At 35.2% G+C, this 23,423-nt stretch overlaps 1 protein-coding gene across 10 annotated transcripts in view; it reads right to left on the reverse strand.

Annotated features, from left to right (window-relative positions):
- Positions 1 to 23,423, reverse strand: part of Dlg1 (discs large MAGUK scaffold protein 1) — a 204,465-nt gene that overhangs the window by 99,565 nt on the left and 81,477 nt on the right. For 5 of the 10 annotated variants that reach the window (XM_027412872.2, XM_027412875.2, XM_027412874.2 and 2 more), the window contains exon 6: positions 1,448 to 1,546. The exons of 3 other annotated variants lie outside the window; for them this stretch is intronic. In XM_027412872.2, coding sequence (XP_027268673.1) covers positions 1,448 to 1,546 — 99 coding nt within the window. Of the gene's footprint in view, positions 1 to 1,447; positions 1,547 to 19,521; positions 19,846 to 23,423 lie in introns of those variants that run through there. 2 more of the 10 variants (XM_027412880.2, XM_027412877.2) reach the window with 2 other exon arrangements.

The raw sequence follows: 23,423 nt of genomic DNA on the forward strand, positions 1-23,423 counted from the left end.
CTTATTTTCTATCTCCAAGATTATGAACGGTTCTACAATTTACATTAATAGTAGAATGCTAAGTTGGGGACAGAGTAAATAAATGAAAGAAACCCGAAGGAGGACAGGTTCCCAATTAAAAACAGAACAGAGACCTGTACAAAATTTCAAGGGATTCTAGCAAACTATTTTAACATAAAAAGTAGGAGCAAGTAAAATAAGCTTTCAAATATTCTTCTGAAAAATGTCAAACCACTAGACATTTAAAAACACATTTATTTTTACCATGTTATAACAACTTTTTGATTGCTGACTGCTTACTCTTTGCAATATGAAAATAGTATGTATCTCGATTTATCAATTTATCAATTCATGATAGCTTCATAATGACAAATTCTTAATGATTTTCACAAAAGGTGAAGACTCCAAAGTCATAATATTAGTATAATTCAGTCATTACAATATGTATGTCTCTCTACAATACTTATGATTTTTCCTAGAATCTCAGAATGGCTACTTTGACCGATTTTCAGCTTTTCGAATAAGAAAAGCCCTAAAATGTGAGTGACCACAATTACTCTCATTTCCCTCTCAATGGGGCTTGTCTACCTACCTAGATTTATGTCACTGACCAATTTCAGCAAACATATCTATGAACACATTTATTTACATTATGAGTAATACTGGAAGCTCTGAAACAAAAGATCATTACTATACTTAATACAATTACTATTAATTTGACTGAATAACTGTGTTGCAAGGACAATATGTCAACAAATCACTCCTTAAAACTAGTAAGATTCTAAACATATTACCAAATTCGCTAGCATTTGACTACAATTTTATTTTTTCTTACTGTTCCATAAACTTAAAAAAAAAACAGATTTTAGTTTGGGGCAGTATTTACATAAGTCACGAAGATCACGTAAGTAGCTCATGGAAGCAGAGCATCATGGTACTCATCTACATCCCAGCACGCAGGAAGTGGCAGCAGGGGGAGGACCAGAATCAAGGCCGACAAGGACAACACAAGGCCCTGTCTCTAAAATAGGAGTTTTCATGGGACTGAGATACAATCTACCTCAATAAATGTAATGCACGGGGTTTAACCAAATAACAAGTCTACACTGAGAAATAGTGCCACATAGGAGTGGACCTGGCAAAAGAACAGGACCCTTATATTCAGAAATTAGATAAGTTTATAAAAACAAAAATATAAAACTTACTTTGAACATAGTGACAAGTACAAAGGTATGTTAACAAACCTCCAGAGTTTTAATATGATAAGCTCAGAATGTACTCCATTTCATAGACTACCAAGTAAAATGACTTAAATCTCAACTGAAGTCAAAGCAAATTAATATACCTAACGAAATAAAAAAAGAAACTTCAACAGTTTTAAAAGAATACAAATAAAGCATTGAAAGCAAATTAAATTTTTATAAAGAAAAAAGAAACCAATAAAAACCTGTGGTGCGGTGGACAGGACGACAGTACTCTCAGCAGGGACTGGCAGGGCAGGGGTCACAGGGACAGTGGGAGAGGAGGGAGGAACAGCTTCTGTGGGCTAAAATCATCAATGACAAAAAATCAGGAAAAAAACATCAAATAAAAGCAAAACAAACAGAAAGGTTGTACCATAAAGATAAATTATAGTTCTCCATATAATACTAAGTGGGAAAATTATTAAGGTTATTACTTCAGTTGATTAAATAACAAAACTGTCCTATGACTATTTCAGCAACAATTATGAAATAAACTTACAATGTTTCTGGTTAAGGTCTGTTCTTTAGAATGTATCCATAAAGACAATCAATCACATACTATTTTATGACACGCTTGTTTTATACAGGTTGCAAAAACTTTCCTAGCATCCAGAAGGTATCTGATTATTTTTCCTTTTCACATTAAAATAAAAATTATTAGCTTATCATCCAAATAATGTTTACAAATCCACAGGGAAAAGATTTAAAAAATCTCCAAATAGAATCTGTATCATTTAAAATAATGCATTCTATTAAAACTGCTACTGAACCTGCCTAATGTTCCTGTGAAGTCATTAACTCAGGAACACTGGATCCTTTATGTGCCAGATATACTCTGGCAAAGGTGGAGGAAAAGTACAGAAGTGTTTTGACAACTTAAGCCAATAAGCTTTAATATTTATACTTAATTACTGCCTGGCTTGATTATTTTTCAGAAGTAGTATGCAATATGCACAGAAAATATATTTTCTAACAAAATTATATTACAGTAAACAAATTAACTCAAAAATACAAATGAAATATAAGGTAAAATAATCTTTAAAATCAAGCAGATAGAAGACAATGGATACTAACAGAGACTTAAAGAAGAAAATTCATTAAGATAAAGCTACTTTGCTTGTCACCAATAAAAAACAAAGTTATATTAATAGCCATTGCTTATCCATACAATCAAGACCCATTAGAGATGTATAAATCCAGATGTGGATGGTGACTGGCTGAGGCAGAGGGAGGGTGAACTCATGGCCAGCCTGAACTCACAGTAATTGTATTATTATATAGTAATACTGTCTCAAATACCAAACAAACAAACAAACAAACAAACAAAAAACTAAATGCAGATTTGAATAGAAATTTTTACAAAGATTTACAAGTGTTCAGTGAGAACATGAAAAGATTAGTCATTAGGGAAATGCAAATCAAAGCTATAATGAGTTGGCACTTTATACATACTGGGAAATGGTGTAATTACAACAAAATGACCAAAATCAAAGTAACAAGTGGTGGCAAGGATGAAGCTAAAACCCTTGTGATACTATGTGTGCATAAAATAGCAAAGGTATTTGTGGAAAACAATGTAGTGGTTCCTGAGAAATAGCCATGGAACTATGGTGTGATCTAACAATTATACTTCTAAAAAATTAAAGAGTGGGAAAAAAGATTTAACTACCTGCAAGCAATTTCCAAGGCAGTATCATTCACAATAGTCAAAGGTGAACAACTCAAGTTAAACACACACACACACACACACACACACACAAAATGTGGAATATACCTATAAAGGGCTATGACTCAGACTTACAAAAGGAAACTTCTGGCACATGATATAACATTGATGGATCTTGAAGACTTTATGTAAGTAAAATGAACATGTCATAAGTTGGTTCTAGTTATACACACTTTACTATAATAATATTTTAAAAGCTGACTGGAAATAATTGCTGATGGAAAATTAAATCCACACAGTTTAGGAAAAGTAACTTATCAGTAAAAAAACGGCCTCAACTCTGACATAATAGTTTAATTTAGTCTCAATTTAAAAAGGAAATACAACATTTCTGAGGTATTCTCTAGAGCAGAGCTTATACTTGGGGAATTGTGAAATACTCTAAATATCCACAGGTATCTCAAGGAATGTTAACCACTAACATAACATTAAATGCTTTGAAGCAATTAAGTAATCTATAATAACTTATAAATCAGATGGAATACTGCTTATAATGTTAAAAGAGAAATGAAACAGAATGAAAGGTTTGAAAAGTTAAGGATTAAGGGGTTAAAGGGGTTAGGATCCCAATTGTTCCCCCTCTTGCTTTTTATTTTGAGTTTGATTTCTCCAACTGTTAACAATAAATACAGAGACATTATAAATACAGGCTGAGGGAGGAAGATCAGTGCATACTAACACAAAATAAATCCTCTGTAATCAGCACATTCTCTACAAGACAAACACAATGAATGTGCTCTAAAGATACCGCAAATCTCAGTAGTGCTGGAAGAGTATTAACATTGATAAATGAGCTTAAATTGCTGGGCTCTGCTATCTGAATTTCTTATTTCCCTTTCAAACATGTATTTAGCCACTAGATTTTATGGTGACACCTCCCCCCACCAACCAAAGAAGTAATTCTTAAAATGAAGGATGACATTTGCATAGAATTGTGAATATATTGGGTTATACACTTAAAAGGCTAAAATAAGGAGCTGGAAAGATGGCTAAGAGGTTAAAAGCATTAACTTACAGAGAACCTTACAAAAAACATGGTTTGAGTCTCAGTTACCCATATGGGGGACTCTGGTTCCAGGGGATCTGACATCTTATGCTGTGGAAAGCAGGTACACTGACATATATGTAGGCAAAACACCCACACATTTAAAAAAATTTTTACTCGGGAGGCAGAGACAGGCGGATCTCTGTGAGTTTGAGACCAGCCTGGTCTACACGAGCTAGTTCTAGGACAGCCTCCAAAGCCACAGAGAAACCCTGTCTCAAAAAACCAAAAATTAAAAAAAAAATTAAAGTTTAACACAAAAATTTTATACTATGCTACTTTACCACAATGGAAGATTATACACTGAGAGTCCATGGCTTTGACTTGAAGCTTCAGTCACTATTTCTACATTGTTATTATAAAAAAGACTTCCGAATTCTATATTTAAAGGTTGGAATTCAAATCTTAAATAGTAGGCAACTAATTTTTCACTCAAATACTTACACCACCTTTAAAATGATTTATGACAAAGCAGAGGGGAAGAATGATTCTGAAAGAACTGCTAGTTCACCTGGATGCACACACTGAAAGAGCAAATAAATACAGATTCCTATTTTCAACTATAATGAGAGAGGTAAATAAAAAACCTCTAAAAGGTAATATGGTAAGATACCACTATCTTTGTAGAGGAAGCAACTTACTGAACCAAAGCAGGGTAGAGAGATGCTATCAGCTATGGCTGGGAGTAAGCAATGTACCACTGGGTGTGGTAGCCTGAATGAGGTGAGGATGGCAACATAAAAGCCTGACCTGAGGCTCCAAGATCCCAGGGGAGTACAAAAGCAGTCTGTAGACACTTAAGCAGTGAAGAAAGTGCTAGGGATGGGAGGTGAGAAGGGAGATTTCACTCTAATGAATGAGTATGTAAAAGACAATGAGAGCAAGGTTTCTCATATTAGGAAAAAGTAAAGCTATAAATTATGAAAGCGGAGAAAAATCAGCATGAACCTATGCTGCTAGATGAGAATTGGAAGTACTGGTATAAACATAATGCTTTTTCAATACATATATTGAAAACTAAATATGGGTATAAATGTATTTCCTAGCTCTGCCTCACTGAGAACACTTACTACCTCAAAGCCCAGACATATATAACTAGTTAGTACTTAGATCTTGACTTCTAAACACACTCAATTAAGAAAACAAAAGAGGGGTCCTTACAGAAATGGCTGGCTCCATTCAGTGAGTCTAACATCACTTGGACATTCTGCCCCAAAGTAAGTAAGTACTCCAAAAAAAAAAAAAAAGTTATCTAAGAGCTTATAAAATACCATGCCATTTGGGAAACACCAAGACTCAAAATAAATAATAACTTATTAGATTGGTATTAGTATTAGAAACTTTTCTTTTTCTGTGATAACATACCATGACCAAAAGAGACTTAGAGAATTTATTCTGGCTTATGGCTCTAAGGGCTAGAGTCAACAATGGCAAGAAATGGTGACATGTTGGTAAGAGCAGGAAGAGGGTGGGTCTCATTTTTCATCCAAACATAGGAGGAATTGAGAGACCTCAAGTGGGATGAGGCTATACAATCTCAAAGCCCACCCCCAGTGATGCACTTCTATTGCAAGGCTGTACCCACCTAAGGATTCTATTATCTCCCCCAAACAGTACTATTGACTGAAGAACAAGTGCTTAAAAACTTGAGCCTATGGGAGAGAATCTCTCACTCAAGCTACAAGAGTAACAATGGCATAAAACTCAATAAATAAAACAGGAGAGTCCATATTGAAAAAATGCACACATGAATTAATAAACAAAATGCATTTCCTTGAAATAAAATGCCAAGTAAAATAAATGAAGAAATAATGGAATTATAATTATAAAATCACCATCTGGCAGTCATCAGGTTATAATAAGAAACAGCAATAGATGCTTAAACTTTCTCTTGCTGTTGCTAAGTGAAACTTTCATTATATTTTACTTGAACATCTGAATGGGATACACACACACACCCTCAGAACACTAACCTGGATAAACCTAACAAAGACTATCACAATCAAGAAATCAGAACTAACATAATCATAACAGAACAAATTAAAACTATCTCACAGGATACAATGACAACACTAATTTTGGTGCCAAACACAATTAACTGAGTCTAATTAAACACAATTAACTGAGTCCAAACCAAGTGATAATACTACAAAATAACTGGTCACAGTCAATCAAAACTGTGATAATTATTTCTTAAAATTTTTGTTCAATTCTTGAGGAATTTATTTATTTATTTTTATTTTTATTTTTTGAGGAATTAACTGCAGCAAAAAGGTCCATATTTTTACCATTTACTGCATATAGGTGCTTTGGGTGCAAGTCTCTGTGTGTAGCACATATATGCACTTCCTGAAGGGGACAGAAGAGGTTGTCAGATCCCCTGGAACTGGAGTTATAAATGGGGGTGAGCTGCCATGTGGATTCTGAGAATTGAACCAGGATCCTCTCAAAGAGTGGCCAGGGCTCAACCATGGAGCCATCTCTCCAGTCCCATATTTAATGTATGCAATTTGATGAGCTGACATATATGAAATTTATGACCAGAAGGAAGTCTGGGTATGTATTTGCCATCTCTAAGAGTTTCCTTGTGTTTCTTTGCTGTTTTAGTTTTGAGTTGTTGGAACACCAAAAAGTATTTAAATTTTAAATGTCAAGATATTATAAATGTAGTATCTTTTCTTATACTGGTATTAATTTCTTGGTAATGGTCTAGTAGTAACAAAGCACTACTATACTAGTAAGTAATCACTAGAGTCCTATTCCTAGGATAAGAGTTCAAATAAAATCAGGTAAAGCTACATGCTGACCTCAAATTTCAAAGCACAAGAAATATATCCACTGGTCAGCTACTCCCTAAATCTCTTTATGACAAACTATTATTCTTTCCATGTTACATTTAAATCCCACTGTATCCTTATTTACAGGGCCTGTTCTAGAATCTACTTTCTTTGGGTAAGGATCTCAATATTGTTTCTAAAAAAACCCCCAGAAACCTCCCTAGAACATCCATGACATCTTACCCTATCTCGATGTCTTTAAGACACCTGGAGTTAAGAATTCTGTGGAACAGCATATGCTATCCCTTTTCAGAAGGCAAATACTTAACAACAAATGACCTACCAACAAATAAAATAGCCAAGCCACAAACTATAAAGTAACAAAATCATCCATTTAATTCATTTGGAACAAAAATACAAATAATCAAATGAAAGTTGACGAGGAATGACAGATAATATAATGCATATACACGTATGGGTTAGATAAGGAGGCAATGTAAAGTAACCATTATATCTGGGTTTTTGTTTTTGTTTTTTTTCCGGAAAACAATGGAGAACAGCACTTTAAAAATCTTCTAAATCTATATAAACCAAGTAGGAAACAACAACCATTATATCATTCCTGTCCTGCTCTATTGTACCATCGGTAAGATCAGCTCAATAGAGATCTGTTATTGTTTTGAAAAACCTTGGTCACATGGCTAGCAACAGTCTCAGTTGTCTCTATCCATAGCAACACCATAAAATCATTAGCCTCTGAGGCTGCCTTTGGAGACTTGTTTCCATGACAACAGAGGTTATAATATTAACACTGTCTGAAGGAACACTGCAGAAAACTGTAAATTTTTATAAAATAATTTGACAAATCATACAAATTTTCAAGCACTTTTGAAACAAACATCACATTGACAATGGCCTGAAAAGATGTTTAAACTGATTTAACAAAATTGCACTAATTTTCTACATCAGCTTATATTTTATACTAAATTAAGGTATTAATTTAGAAAACCTATACTCAAAATGCAGATTTTTATGTGATCTGAAGCATGTGCACGATCTCACTTATGAATATGTAATGATGCCCCTCACTTTTAGGCATTCAGCAATATATACATATTGTGTGAGCCTACTTATCAAATCCCTTTCTGCTTAGAACAGCTTTAATGTGCTTTCTATTACATACATACGAATCCTAAAGGAAGAGACAAGAGGGTAAATTAGGAGACTGTGATATATAGCTGAGAGGTAACTGGCAGTATAACCTGATGGTTCTATCAGTAGAACGGGACATGAGTAGTCACATGTAAATGTAGAGTCAATGAGCCCTGGGAACTGATGGGAAGTGAGGACTATTAAGAATAATCTCCACTGGGCAGTGGTGGCACACATCTTTAATCCCAGCACTAGGGAGGCAGAGGCAGGCAGAACTCTGTAAATTCGAGGCCATCCTGGTCTACAGAGTAAGTTCCAGGACAATCTCCAAAGCTACAGAGAAACCCCTTCTTGAGAAACAAAAACAAACAAACAAAAATAATAATCTCCACAGCTAGATGTGGTGGTACATGCCAGCACTTGGGAGACAGAAGCAGGAGGATCTCTGTGAGTTCGAGGCCAGCCTGGTCTACAGAGGGAGTGCCAGGACAGCAAGGGCTGTTACATGGAGAAACCCTGTCTCAACCAAATAACAATTCCTACAATAGCAACTAAAAATTATTTCCTAGATAATAATTAAACTTGGACATAAAAGAGCTCTAGTGCTATCTATATGCATATATATCTTTTCGTTGCTATGGATTATTAATTTTTTGTTGTTATTGTTTTGAGACAGGGTTTCTCTGTATTGGCTTGAACTCACAGAGATCCACCTGCCTTGGCCTTCTTAGTGCTGGAATTAAAGGTGTGTGCCACCAATGCCTGGCTCCTTGCTAATTATTAAGACTTTCAGAACTGGAAAGGATTGGGTCAATGCTAGAATGCTTACTTAGCAAGCACAACACCCTGGGTTTAAAACCCAGCTTCCTAAAAATCAAGAAAGGGTGGACAGTGGCGGTGCATGCCTTTGATCCCAGCACTTGGGAGGCCAGCCTGGTCTACAGAGAAAGTTCCACGACAGCCAGGGAGCTACTACAGAGAAACTTTGTCAGGACACACACACACACACACACACACACACAACACACACACACACACACACACACACACACACACACACACACACACACACGAGATAAAACAGTAAAAAGTGATTTTCTGAATATTAAATTGACAAGATAATATACAGGTAACGTTTACATTTTATTTTAACATGCTTCGTGTTATCAGTAAAATGAACTTAGACTAAACACAAAAGTAAAATAAGATCTAAAAATACACTGTATTTTCAAGGAAAATGAAATAAATAAATTAACAAACTTTTGGTACCAGTTATCTTAAGACAACAAAAGTAACCACCCTATCTCACTGTTGGTGAATAAGTTTGACACGGCATAGTTTGAATTCTTAATCCAAGTTCTTTGGCCCTATGTTTAAAGATCTACTATGCCATAATGAGGCATGCTCTGATTAAATGTCAAAGCAGCTACTTAAAAGAAAGAGAGAAACCAGGAAAAAACTGCAAGCCTTTTGAATGTTTACAGAAGGATAAAATACAGCAAAGTAGATTTATAAAAACTCCACTTGAGAATTACTGTATTCAATATCTGCAGGACAAAAGGTGTTTTTCATGGTTTAATATTTTTCTTATGATTCATATGCCCTTTGCCACTGTCATTGCAAACATATTACATCTTTAATATAAGCTGTGAAGTTAAAAAAAAAAACCTGAAACAATATTTCAACCAGTTGTATATGTATGACATCTATGCCAGTATCTCAGGGGCAAGTGTATATAAAACCAGACATATTTTAAAATAAACCAGAAAGGACATCAAAATACAAATATTTTTAAGAACTTAAAATAGCTATGGGAAATAGAAAACAGATCTAGCAATTAGTTTTATTGTAAAAGCATGGATGTGAAATTGTTAGTTTACAGAGACAAGTTAGCTCATGAATCTATTATTTTTAATTGCAAGAATTTATAAAATTCAGTTAAGGTTTCTGATTCCTTCATTATAAAAAGATGGTATTTTATATTAGCATTCAGCTAACGACCTTTTAAAAAAAGATGACTCAGTCACTAAGAATTTAAAGAAAACAGAGACTTTAAGACTGGGTTTAAAGACATGGTTACATAATTAACACAGGGAAGAAATTATCAATTGCAATATTCCTTTGTCTTTGATATTTTTCACAACTGGCTAAACAAACATGTTCTACCATGGACTTCTTTAAGTTAAAGAAGTTACTAGGTTAAAATGTGGCCCTTAACACTTTTTAGTAACTATCTGCTCTGTTCTAGCCACCCTTATGTAAGGCCCCAATGGCTCAGGTCCCCACTAAGCTAAAACTGTGTCTTATATTCTCCCTCCACTTACTTCTTCAGTTACACTGACCAGCTGCTCTCCTCACACCTTGCCACTCACTATTTACTTTTCTTCCAAGAACGCTCTTGATTAGACAGCTACAGCCTCAATTCTATGGACTCTTTCCTGTCTTTACTCAAACATCACCTTCAAATCCAACTCTCCATCAGCAATCCTATCACCTTCTCACAAATCTTACTTCTTTCTCTGGTTTTCTTCCAGAATACCACATATTTTTGGTAATTATATTGTCTTCTATCTTAATATGAGGTTCACAAAAGCAAAGATTTGTTTAGTTTTTTATGCACAATGTCACAGGAAGCTGTGTGTGTGTCAGATGAACAAACTCATTTGACTAAACCATCAAAACCAATTCTGGAGTGGACTTTGAGTACTTGATCTTCCTTCTCTTGCTCCCTTTCATGCTGTATATAGAGCAGACACTGATTAAAGGCTTGTTCTGCAAAGTTGGGTAGCTACTCCCAATTAGCAGTGTTCGAGGCATTCTATTTTCCAACCTTACAGACGAGTTTCAAAATGTAAAGATGCAAAAGTAAAGAAACCAAACTAACCAACCAACCAAAAAACCAAAACTGAAAACCAAGTGCCTACTACTCCCTGTTGTCCTCTTGACAACTTCTACCCACCCAATACTGGCCTATGTGAGAACAATGTGTCTTTATAGTTTTATTTGTTTCTTCTTCAACTGCACTTCTAAGTTAATCTTCTCAAGGAGAGCTTATCCTGTAAAGCCCACAGTTTCTTTCCTCTAAAGGTGCAGGTTCTCCTAATCTCAATCTGGACTCTGGACTCTTAGATCTGAAAGTGTTCTTGCTGTTACTATCTGCTTTACTGTTGTATTACCATTTTGACTTTTTAATTCTGCAATACAATTTTTGTTATTATTGTTTTGGTCCCCCTCCCCGCTTTTTTGAGACAGATCTCACTATGGAACCCTGGCTGGCCTGTAATGCCCTCGATAGATTAGTCTGGCCTCGTATGAAAGAGACCCCACTTGTCCTTGCCTCAGGAGTGCTGGAATTAAAGGCATGTACTATAGTGCCCAGCTCTAATACTTGTTCAACTAGTGTTCTGTTATATTCTAAGAATAATAATCATGGATTTTGTTTTTTCCTTTTGATTGGACCCTATTAAGATTAAAAATCCTCTACCTAAGACATACCTATTTTCATTTTTAAAAATTAAGACGTAAGTCCTTTTCATTCTGTAATTAGATTGATTTCTTCGGATTCCTTTCTTACAAGGCCATGATGTTTTGTAGAACTGCCAACAATGGTGGTAGACATCACCAAGTTTGTGGTGATGAATGAAGATGATGATGGTGCCACTGAAGTTGGGAACTGACCTCCAGGCCAGAAGGAGCTGAGAGGGCTTTGTGGGTATTGTCTTGTATAATCCTTACTGAATCTTGATTCAGATAATATTTCAATTCCTATTTTCTAAAAATAAGGAAATGAACTCACAATTTAGGTCATTTTTCCCAATATGCTATGCCAAGTAAAGGGCAAAATATGGACATAAACTCAGGCCATTATTCCCCAAAGACATACTTACCCAGCAGAGGATGTTGTCTCCTGAAATAGCCTAAGAGGAATTTCAATTTTTCTCGACTGTAATCACTATCTAACATTGAAGGTGATATATAGGACCCCATTGATATGCCTCATATTTGTTTTCCAAAATACTGAGACCAATTTCAAATTTACAACCTTTTATTATAGTAGATGGTTTTACAAAAAAAATAATTAGAATATATGAAAATCAAGATGGATCCATTTTAATTTAAATTCCAGATTAAAATCTTTAGTTATTTTTCTGAAAACCATAAAAAACCTTGTAGTCTATAATAATTACTGTTTTTCAAAGCTAGATGGCTAAGTTAATAGAGGAAGTCTCAGAAACAATAAAATCCCAAACTCCCCAAAACCAAAAGTAACCACACAAAACTGTTCAGAAATGGAAACAGCTTGGGGTTTTATGAATTTTTTTATAAATTATTTTAATTTTATGCTTATAGGTGTTTTGCCTACATGTTTCTATACCACTTGCAAAACTTGTGCCCAAGGAGGCCAAAAGAGTATGCTGGATCCCCTGCAACTGGAGTTACAGATGGTTGTGAGCTGCCTCATGGATGCTGGGAACTGAACCTGGGTCCTCTCAAAGAGCAGGCAGTGCTCTTGACTTCTGAAACAGCTCTATTAGAGACGTGTATGGTGGCAATGCCTTTCAAATATCCAGAGACAGATGCTGTGTTAAGATTCCTTTAACAATTCCACTCCTGGGGTTTGAGAGATGGGCCAGCAGTGACGCGCACTTGCTGCTCCTTCCAGGCCTGGAGATCAGTTCCCAGCGCCTACATCAGGCTGCTCACAACTGTAAAGTAACTCCAGCTTCATGTTATCCAACAGCCTCTTCAGGCCGCCACAGTTACCTGAACACACAGGTTATATGCACACACATAGTCACATAAGAAATTCCTGCTGTCAAATATCATGGCCTGTTAATCTATACTTGCATAAAGTGTTGTTATACTGTATTGATACTCTTCATCGATTTCTATGTAATTAAAATCATCACATCAGTAGGTTTACTTAAAAGTTTCTTAAACAAGATGATAATTATAGGCTACTGTTTTCCACATGATCTGAACAATTATTTTTATTTTCATCAAAATTCCAAAATTATATAATAACATTGTTGGGAATTGATAATGTAAGATCTTCTAAAAACATGAGTTTCAATGATAGAGTATATCTCCTCACATAATTTTTCCCTTGAAAAAATTTCATTTAATTTTAGGTGTGCAAGTGTTTTGTCTTCATGCATGTTTGTGTACCAAATGTGTGCTTGGGGCCAAGTTGCTTTTGTCTTTTGAGACGAAACTCTATGTAGCCCTGGCTGTCCTAGAACTTGTTATGTAGACCAGGCTGGCCTCAAACTCAGAAATCCATCTGCTTCTGCTTCCCAAGTGCTGGGATTAAAGGCATGTGCCTTTTTCAGTGATTTACTTTAAAATTAGCTTTAAAGCCTACTTGAATATATTAAATATGTAAATATGAAATGTGTTTCTTTTAGCCTATTTGTCCTTGACAGAAGGACCAACTACAAGACATTATATAGAAGCTGCACAGATGAAAACTTACATAAAGTATTTCTCATTTAGTTCTTCAGACTAAGCCAATCTAAATTTAAGATAGCAACTTTGTATTTTTTAATAGAATTTAATTTTCAGACTAGATTTAGGTTCACAGAAAACCGAATGTTGAGTACAGCAGGTTCTTGCATACCCTCAGCCCACACATATGTACAGCCTGCCCACTTTCAACATCCTGCACCAGAGTGGTATATTTGTTACAACAGATGAACCTATACCACCCCACCATGATCATGGTCCAGTGTGTGCTGGTTCACTCTTGCTGCTGGACAGTCTATGGACTTTTAGGTGTATAATGGCACCATCCACCATTGTAGAACCACACACAATACTTTCACTTACTGATTCTTCTCTCTTCTCAACATCCTGGGAACTACTGATTTTTACTTTTTGACTTTCCGCAAACATCACAGGGTTAGGAAAATATGAATAAAGCCTTTCCAGATTGCTTTGTTTTCTCTTAGTAATAAGCATTTATTATTCTTCCATGTGTTTTGTGACTTAAATCTTTTCACTGCTAAATACTATTCTATTGTCTTATGTGTATCAATTCACCTACTGAAGGACATGTTATTTGCTTCTAGATTTTGACAATGATAAGCAAAATTATAAACACCTATATATGGTTTTCGTGTGGCGCTAGGTTTGCAGTTAATCTGAGAAGATCCTCAGGAGTCAGACTGCAGGTTGTCTGGTCAATAATGTACTTTGTAAAAGCTTCTACAACCATTGTAAACAAATATTTTGTTTAGTATCTGTGTTTTCTAAGGTGTTCTACCATACCAATAACTGGCTCTTAAATATTAAATACATTTTTGAGTAAATACATGTGTGTGCTATGAAAATCTTAAGAGAAATGGAAATATGATGTATGTCCCTCAATATTCTTCCTGTGAAAGGGTGAACATTTCCAAATGTGAATCATGGTCTTTTAGTGAGGAAATATATGTTCTTGCCCAAAGTAGCATTTTATAACTACGATTTGCGCCCCTTTGTCCTGGAAACTATCCTACTCTTTATCAGAGTCAGCACTTCTGACGCAGTTTTAAAAGGCTACCTACTTACTTTGTATATATTCCGGTTTAGTGCAAAAGCACTACAGTACTAAATATAAGCATCCTCTTAAAAATGAAGACTATCCTCCCTTCCTATCGGGACCAGCTTAATGAAAAATGTACAGATATAAGGTTGGGATCTTATGTACTCCAAGATGAAGATGTCTTGGTAGGAACACTGAAGCCTGTTGCCTAGTTATAAGTCAGAAGATAAATGGATATAAATAGGTAACCATATGCCTTTGTTTGCCTAGGAAATATGTATCTGTACTTGTCCCACTTTAGTTATTAATAGTACCCTCTTTCCATCTAAAGCCTATGAGTTACATAGTCATCCTGACTGTGAGAAAACTGAAGTTTTTTCCAGGCTTACTTCCTCCCTAGTGGGACAAATAAGAAAGGAGATATCAGTCAGAGGAGCAGCTGAACACTAAGGCAATACACAATTGTTTCTTGGAGGGATTAAGATAGAAATAAGACACAAAAACCTGCATTAGCTCTTCTAGTACAAGTTGATCTGTCTGTTTCTTCCCTCACTTAACTATATTTGTTGTATTTGCTATGTTGCCAACAATGTTATAGAAACTGAGGATTAGCATAAACATGAATAGAAAATTCCACCTATAGGAAACTGACAGACGAGTGAAGGAAACCCACACTGAACTGCATGGGCACTTGCACTTACTCATAAGCACATACCCACACACAACACAGGTGGGAGGGTGGGGGCAGACTGAGAAGCCTATCCTAAACCTAAAGCCAGTAGGATTTGCTGTTATCTTGGAAGTGGAGCAAGGAAAAGAAGATAATCCCAAGGGTTTTGTCTTTAGAGTCTCGGCATACATAAGAATAGGAAGTAAAAAGGTTAAGAACTCGGGGCTGAAATGTAGCTCAGCAGTAGAGCATAATTTTATTAGCATGGGCCAGATTATGTGTTTCCTTGCTGTCAAAGACCACAACTTAATAACAAAAAAGAAAATGAAGAAGAAAACAAATGAAAGTCAAATGAAAACCAAGAAGGTAAATAGGAAGCTATAGCTACAAATTCTAGTATACAGGAATTAGCTCTGAGCTAAAGACAGAATCTTGATGGCAATGACACAAGACTGGACTGGACAAGATTACCTGAAAACAACGCACGCAAGCACGCACGCACGCACGCACGCACGCACGCACGCACGAATTGAAGACTAAACCCCAAAGCATTCTAATACTTAGCAATAAGAAAAAGGAAAACACTCCAAAGGAAATTGAACTAAGAGAGTATCAGATCAGCATCCAAGAGTCAAAAGTGAAAAAAAATTTAAAAACTAATTAGTTGTGTTCAATTCTTTTGTCTAGTAGGTAAAATGAAGAGTAAAAACTGACAAGTTTGATTTGATAACATACATAGAGGTATTTCCAGCTGTTTGTGTTAGAAGTATTTCAGCTCACAGAAATTACCTAATATACAAGAAAAGGTAAATGACAGAGTAGAAAACAGAATCTGATGAGGCCCTGAATAGTGAAACGAGAGATCTAGTACAGAAATAAAGGGTGAGCTTTAGGAACACAGTTCACTCACTGCAACAGCTAGAACATTCAAGAAGATTATCAACTTAGAATGAGACACAGAAGACAGGCACTGCAGGCTTAATGTGCAGTTTCAGAGAAGTTGGGAAGAAGGCAGAGCTGCAACTAACATACAGATGCTGCCAATAAAGTAGCAAAGGGGAAGAGAGTTACAAATTATAAAAATTTGAGAAGGCAATGAGGGATGTATGAGTGGCAAAAGACAGTAAAAAATCACTGGTCCCTGGGGTCTTAAGAGGATTAAAAAAATCATTGTAGAGTGGTTAATGAACCAGAGTAAGCTGAAAAGAACACAGGGTTAGCCATGTGAAATGCCTGCATCAGAAATTTAAGTGGCAGAGTGAGCAGAACTCAGTGAATCACAGCGAGCAAGAGAGATGTGATGCCCAGAAAGGGAGGAAAGGAAGCACCACCTGATGACACCTGACCTTCCTTACTGATGGAAGTTCTAAAAAGATAAAAGAGCTGACATTACAAAAAGCAGTTTTTATAGTCATGAACCAAAGAAGGGGGGCAAAGAATAGTCATTCACAAAATAGTAATGACAAGAGAAGAAAGACGTAACTCCATCTCTTGGTTCCATGCTCACTACTTACAAGAGCAGGATAGATGATGATGTGAGGAACCAAAAGGAATGTTGACACTACTTATAAAATTATTATATATGCACTAATTATTCAAAACAAAGAATATAGTATGAAGTCTCTGAAGAAAAAAATATAGCAAGGTAACCAATTCATGACAAATATATCTTAATAATTAGAGCCCCCTTTTCCAACTCACAATGTAAACTGAGGCAAAACCAAATGAATGGAGATAGTATATAACCAACATTTTTATTTCTATTGGTAAGGGTTTAAAGGTTGAGAAAAACCAGGGGCCACAGGATTTGTGAGGCTCCAGGATAATATGAAGCAAGAGAAGAAAAGGCAAGATGAAGAAACGAGCCACTGTGAAGAACTGAAGACACTTGTAAAAGAAGAATGCAGATCACTTAATACCAAAAAGAAGGAGAAGGAGGAGGAGGAGGAGGAGGAGGAGGAAGAAGAAGAGGAGAAGAAGAAAGAAAAAGTAAAAAAGAAGAAAGAAATGTAACTCCACAAACATTTACTGAGCACCAACAGAAATACTTGGTATCTTATAGATCTTTATAATTATTTGACTTCCTTACACTCAGAATACAGTGACTTCCTAAAAGTTCCAAATATCCCATGGAACTTGGCACATAATCTTAATTTTGAACATGAATACTTCCAATAGACAAGCAGTTAAAATGAATTTGTAAGTAAAGTTTCTTTTTACTTGTAGCAGAGTGTTTTGGGGAATCGGAATAGTGATTGACAGAATAATTAAAACCAAATTTAGTAACAACTCTCCAACTTGCTAAAGTATAATAAAACCCAGTTAAAGGAAATTAGATTAAAAGTTAAGCTTCCTATCAAATCTTTAAAAAGTTCATTTTGGACAACATCAAAACAGAAGACCTTTCTAATTTACCAATCACAGTACAACACATATTCATAGTAGTTACACAGAATATTTCCAACAAAAATTTATGAAATTTCATTAATCTACTTTGCTCCTGACAACAATATGCAAGTCTTTGGGTGCTACAAAGCCAAGTCTGACTTATTATAAAAATGTACTCCAGCATCAACTAAGATGTAATCATGTCTCAAGTTCTTTTTTAGTTACACTTTATTTTATCCTATAAAACAAACTTCAGTAAGTTGTAACTAAAGCCGGAACATATCAATAACGCGACTCATCAGAAAGGTGTATGAAAGAAAAGTGATTACTTCAAGAAAAACCTCTGACCTAGGAACTTCCAGAGATAAAACACAAAGGTAGTGAGGAGGACAAGAGAACTATCAGTTAAGAGGTTTGCAAGAGAAATGAACTCATTCTTCATTGTATAAACACAGGGGTGGTGGTGGTAATATTCAATGGTGCCAACAGGGCCACAACCATTTTAGTGTCCAGGTTTCTGTATCCTAATTCTATGCTTTCAATGGTTTTATGTGCAAACTATTGGTCTTTTCATTTGTATGTCCTAAGATGGACATCAGGTATATATATATATATATATATATATATATATATATATATATATTACATAAATCATCAGGTTATCTTTTTATTGATGATGAAAGTATGATTTAATATTAATCTATAGCAACTGGTAACACTAACCTTTAATCTTTAACCTTTTATGAACAGAATCCAGATAAAAAATTCTTAGAGCAGTCAGTATTCAATTTAAGAGTCAATCGTTGCCTTTTAGTAAGTTTTGGCTAGAAGCAATCTCAGTGTGGACATCTAAAATGATGGTGCTTCCTACTCCTGAATTTTATCTTCAGCATACAAGAAACAGGTAGAATTTATGACTTTAAAAGGTGAACATTTTACTACCAAAACGCATTATGAGGAAACTCTAGTAACCAAAACAAATCAATCAGCTTGACAGTTATATTTATATTTACTGTGCTGCCTCTAGTGATGGAAAAAATAATCTTTAAAGGAAATTTATTTTTTAAAGGCCCCAAAGAACATATATGCATCTGTATATATATTAAGAATTACTGATTTCAAAGGAAAACCCACTCGATTTGGTTTTAAATTAAGACTATTTTTTACCCTTTTATTTTCACTAGTTGAATGACTATCTGCTAAAATATATTTTAAAATATTAATATTTCCTTCCATCTTCTTTTATATCAAAGCACTAGCATTTTATTCAACTGCTTTTATTTTCTTCTCCTTTATTCAATATTCATTTCCCCTTAAAAAAGTAATTTTATGGGGCTTTTTTAAAAATTGGGACTTTTCCTGTTTGTTAGCTTCTTTATAATTTAAATGTGTTAAAAACATTCCATTATAAACATTTACTAATTCCAAATTAGCCTTAGACAACACATATTTGTAAAATCGAAGGACTCATTAATCACTGGACTAAATCAATTTACTATAACTTTACAATAAATATATATAGTATTAGCTAACTGTATTATTCTCAAAACATTAAAAATTAAAATATTTAAGCAATCTTTTGTTTCTTTAATATAATTTCTCCTTCAGGTTATTTACTAACATGCAAAACTAAACAAATAGGTTTTTTCTTTTGCTCAAACATTTTTCTCCATAGCATTTAATACCATCTAAAAATAAGATGAGCATTATTAACTTGTATTTTAACTCACATGTTAATGACTTTACATTTTTAGATTAGTCATTTAGCAGAATCTGAGACTGTTTTGTTTAGCATTACATAACATAAGGGAAATGTTTTTCATTTCCCCTTCTGTGCTAAAGACCTGCAGAGATGGACTAAAAACATAAAATTTTGGTGCCAAGATAATAACACAGAAGACCATTTTTAATAACAAATATTCATGAAGACATTGTGGCAAAGCAAATATGAACATAAATATATTGAAAATAATTTCAACAAGTGGCATGTTACCTGGGTGGAGCTGGTGGCTACCGAGATGCAGTCAATAAAGCTGTGTCTTCGAGTGAAAAATGCAACTATCTGCTGCCAGCGTGAAGGCTCTGGCTCAGCTTGCAGTTCATCTGACGAGCCCTTTTTTGCCCAGTGTTTCTGCTTTGGGCCTACTGAGCCATGGCTAGAGCTAGCATTGCCTCCTCGGCTGGCGCGAGAGTACAGAAGTGTGTTGTTTCCGAAAATGTAATTCATCTCCGCAGCCCTGCAGGTGGTTGCCAAGCAGTCTTACTTCTCTACCAGCTGCTGAGTGGTGAATGATCGGTAAAAAACTGCAGCTAGAATTACAGCAGCATCACTTGTAGATCAGGGAAAAGGAAAACCCTGAGAAATGATGCTCATTTTCTCTGTAGTTTCTTCCTATGAACGAGCTCGTATCTTCCTTCTGTACCTGTTAGCTGTATGATGGCTGAGTTTATTTTTGCAGACAGAAAAAGACGACATAAGGTGGATTTCTTTCTCGTGATTATTTTTTCACCAGCGTCTGCAGGAACCAAAAGCTGTTCTTTTGTTAGCTGATAACTAGACGGACTGAAATCCAGGAAGTGAGGTCGATTAGCAGGTAAAGAAGGATGTTATAAACACCGGGCTACCAAGACCCTTTGGGGCTGACTGATTTAACACATTGGGTGGAGAAAGCCCGGGTTACTAAGTTTCAATCAGTGTAGAGTAAAATCCAATGGCATCTTCACTGCTTACATAAATTATAAATATGTACTGAATTTTAAAATACAAGGTTTCTTTCTGCTAACAGCTCTGATTGTTAAAGTAATTTCATTAAAACATCTGCTATTCACAAATTTTGATATCATAAAGGATCTTACATTATTTAGCATTGGTTTTTAAATTGTTTGAAGATACAGTCCATGTGCTGGATTCTGAGGATCTTATGTTAGGGAAAACATGTTTATAATATAGCATAATCATTCTACGTAGTGTATTGATTTCTGATGTTTTGATTACTAAGTCTAGAACAGATTGATCAGCAAAATACATACATGGCCACTGGAGCTTTGATGATGAAAGAACTGTTAAGAAGTAATCAGCACATCTGTTTAGTATATCATAAACATTAAGATTTTGAGTTTACATACGCAAAAGGGCACCAATAATTTAACAAAAAACATTGTAAAAATGCTACTCTGGCTCATGAATTCTGCTTGATTTCTAAATGACCATTTTTTTATCTATATTTTTTTCCTGTGTTTTTCCATCATAGCAGTTAACCTTAGAACTGCCTGGTGTTTAATATAAATTCTTTAAATTTTTTAAAATTTGTTTACGTGTATGTATATAAGCCACGTGTATGCAAGTGACCAGGAAGGCCAGAAGAGGGCATCAGATCATGAGATCCCTTGGAGATGCAGTTACAGGTGGTTGAAAACTGCCTGTCATGGGTGCTTGAACTCAACTCAGGTCCTTTGGAGGAGTAACATATACTTGTAACTGAGCAATCTTTCTAGCCCCAATTGAATGCTAGTTTAAAAGCTCCCTAAGGAACTGTTAACAAACTCAAGTTTAAGATGCAGATTCTGAAGCCTAACCTACGCTATGCTATATCACTATATGTTACAATATATGTCCATTTAAAAAGTATATGTGAACAAAAGTGCCACTTGATAATAACTGAGTGAATCAATTTTTAGTCCTGTATGAGTACATCATAAATTCCAGGCTCAGTCACGAATATTTTTTATATGTAGACAAAATCTTATTTATGTGTGTACTTCAAAGCAGGAATTAAATGTATCCTACTGGACACAGTATTGCAAGCCACACCCCTGAGGTTCACTGCAAATCTAGCTCAAGAAGAAAAGATGCCCACATTATCTCTTTGATTCCTTACCTAAGACATGTCCCCAAAGAGCTGAGAACCATGCGAGATTCTTAGGGATAAGATATTTTACCAAAAAGATTTGAACAGAGTTTGGTATTTTTTTTTTCAAGGACTAGGAAAGCAGCTTGCAATCTGTGGTTCTAAAGAGATTAATTCTATTTAAGTCCAATAGAGGAATATATAAAAGTATTAAAAGCTAACAGAAATCTAAGAATCCTCTTTGAAGGAAAGAATAAGACCTCCTGAAAAACAATGTTTTTACTATGGATCAGGTATTTAATAAAGAACTCATTAATACAGTACATACAGAAAGTAATTAGTTTGATTCTGAAGTGTGTGCCATGATCCATATATTCTGACAAACACCAAGAGAAAAGAAAAATGAAACATAACACCAGTTTTGATACAGTCTCTGATACTGTGGATTATTATGACAAGACATTGAATACAAATACTAAATGCAAATCTCTTTCCTCAAGTTGCAAACAGTAATACAGACACAACAGTAATCCTTCAGTGTATACACACAGACTTATCCTACAAAGCCAAGAGCTTGAAAAGGGAAAGATCACTCCATTCCACATTTCTCAAAAGCACAAGTAAGGATGCTTTAAAATATGTAAATTTCCTATTCAAATCTATTTACTATGCAACTTTCAATTTTTCAAAAAACTTCTTTATGAAAATAACTTGTTATCCAAAGTACAAAAATCTAGGCTGTAGATTAGGTCATCCACTGTCCACCAGTATATACATACAAAACAATGTGTGTTATCAAAATCATATTTGATTCCATATAATTTGATTGGGATATAGAAGGTAATCAAGGGTACTTTGCAAAGAACTTTATTTACTCCACAAAAGAGATGAAAGATGAACTCCATAAAAACAAAATTTAAGTTAACTACAGAAAAACTTGGGCAGTTTATTTAAAATAGTGAATGAAAGTAATATGCAACTTAAAACAACAAACCAAAATAACTGCTATTAATATGTTAGGGTATATGGAAAATATACAGTTTAACTTTTCCTTTACAATTAATTATTTGTATGTCTGTGTGATTCTGTGTCTGCCATGTGAACGCTAGTGCCTATGGAGGCCCGAAGAGAGTGCTTTGGGGCCCCCAGAGCTGGAGTTACAAATGGTTGTGAGTTACCAGATATGGGGGCTGGGAACCAAACTCCACTTCTCTGGAAAAGAACCAAGTGCTCCTAATCACTGGGAAATCTTTCTAGCCCCATTTTTTTTTTCCTTTCACGATAGAATTCCAACCTCAACAACTGGAGAAAGCTTAATTTAGTAAAGTGAACTACAATACACATAAACATACAAATACATGTAGTGTGACTATTCTTAGTTGCTAACTACACTGCAATTAATGAAAGCCCAAGCAACTGGGCATAATTGTGCATGATTTTTTTGGTTGAATCATTTGAAGTAGGAAACCCCAGCTTACATCTGGACCAGACCTTCTGGTGGCAGCTATATAAAGGACATGGAAGAAGGAAGCTCTTGCTCTTTGCCTGCTTGCTCTCACTCTTGTTGGCAAGTCCATTCTTTTGCTGGCATTGGGGCCTAATTCTTTGGGATTCTGATGTACACTTAACACCAGTTGAGATATTCAGCGTCATGAACTGAACAACTATTGGATTCTTCAACTTTCTGTCAGAAGACAGCCTTTGTTAGACTGACTGAACTACAGCTTTGGAAGCATATACATTCTAGTAGTTCTGTTTCTCTGGAGAATCCAGACTAGAATGAGAGGAGGAGGGAGGGAGAGAGAGAGAGAGAAAGGGAGAGAGAGAGAGAAGCAGTGTTTCACTATGTAGCCCTGGCTGAATTGGACCTCACTATGTAGCCTAGGAAGGGCTTGAACTCAGAGATCTGCCTGCCTCTGCTTCGAGTGCTAGGACTAAAGGTGTATACTGCTATGCTCAGAAAAGTACATATTTAATGATCATTATGCAAAACTTGAATATCATAATAAGCTTAGGATTATAATATATATTTTATAACAACAGAAGT

This window comes from Cricetulus griseus, chromosome 4 (genome assembly GCF_003668045.3).
Source record: "Cricetulus griseus strain 17A/GY chromosome 4, alternate assembly CriGri-PICRH-1.0, whole genome shotgun sequence".
Lineage (NCBI taxonomy): Eukaryota > Metazoa > Chordata > Mammalia > Rodentia > Cricetidae > Cricetulus > Cricetulus griseus.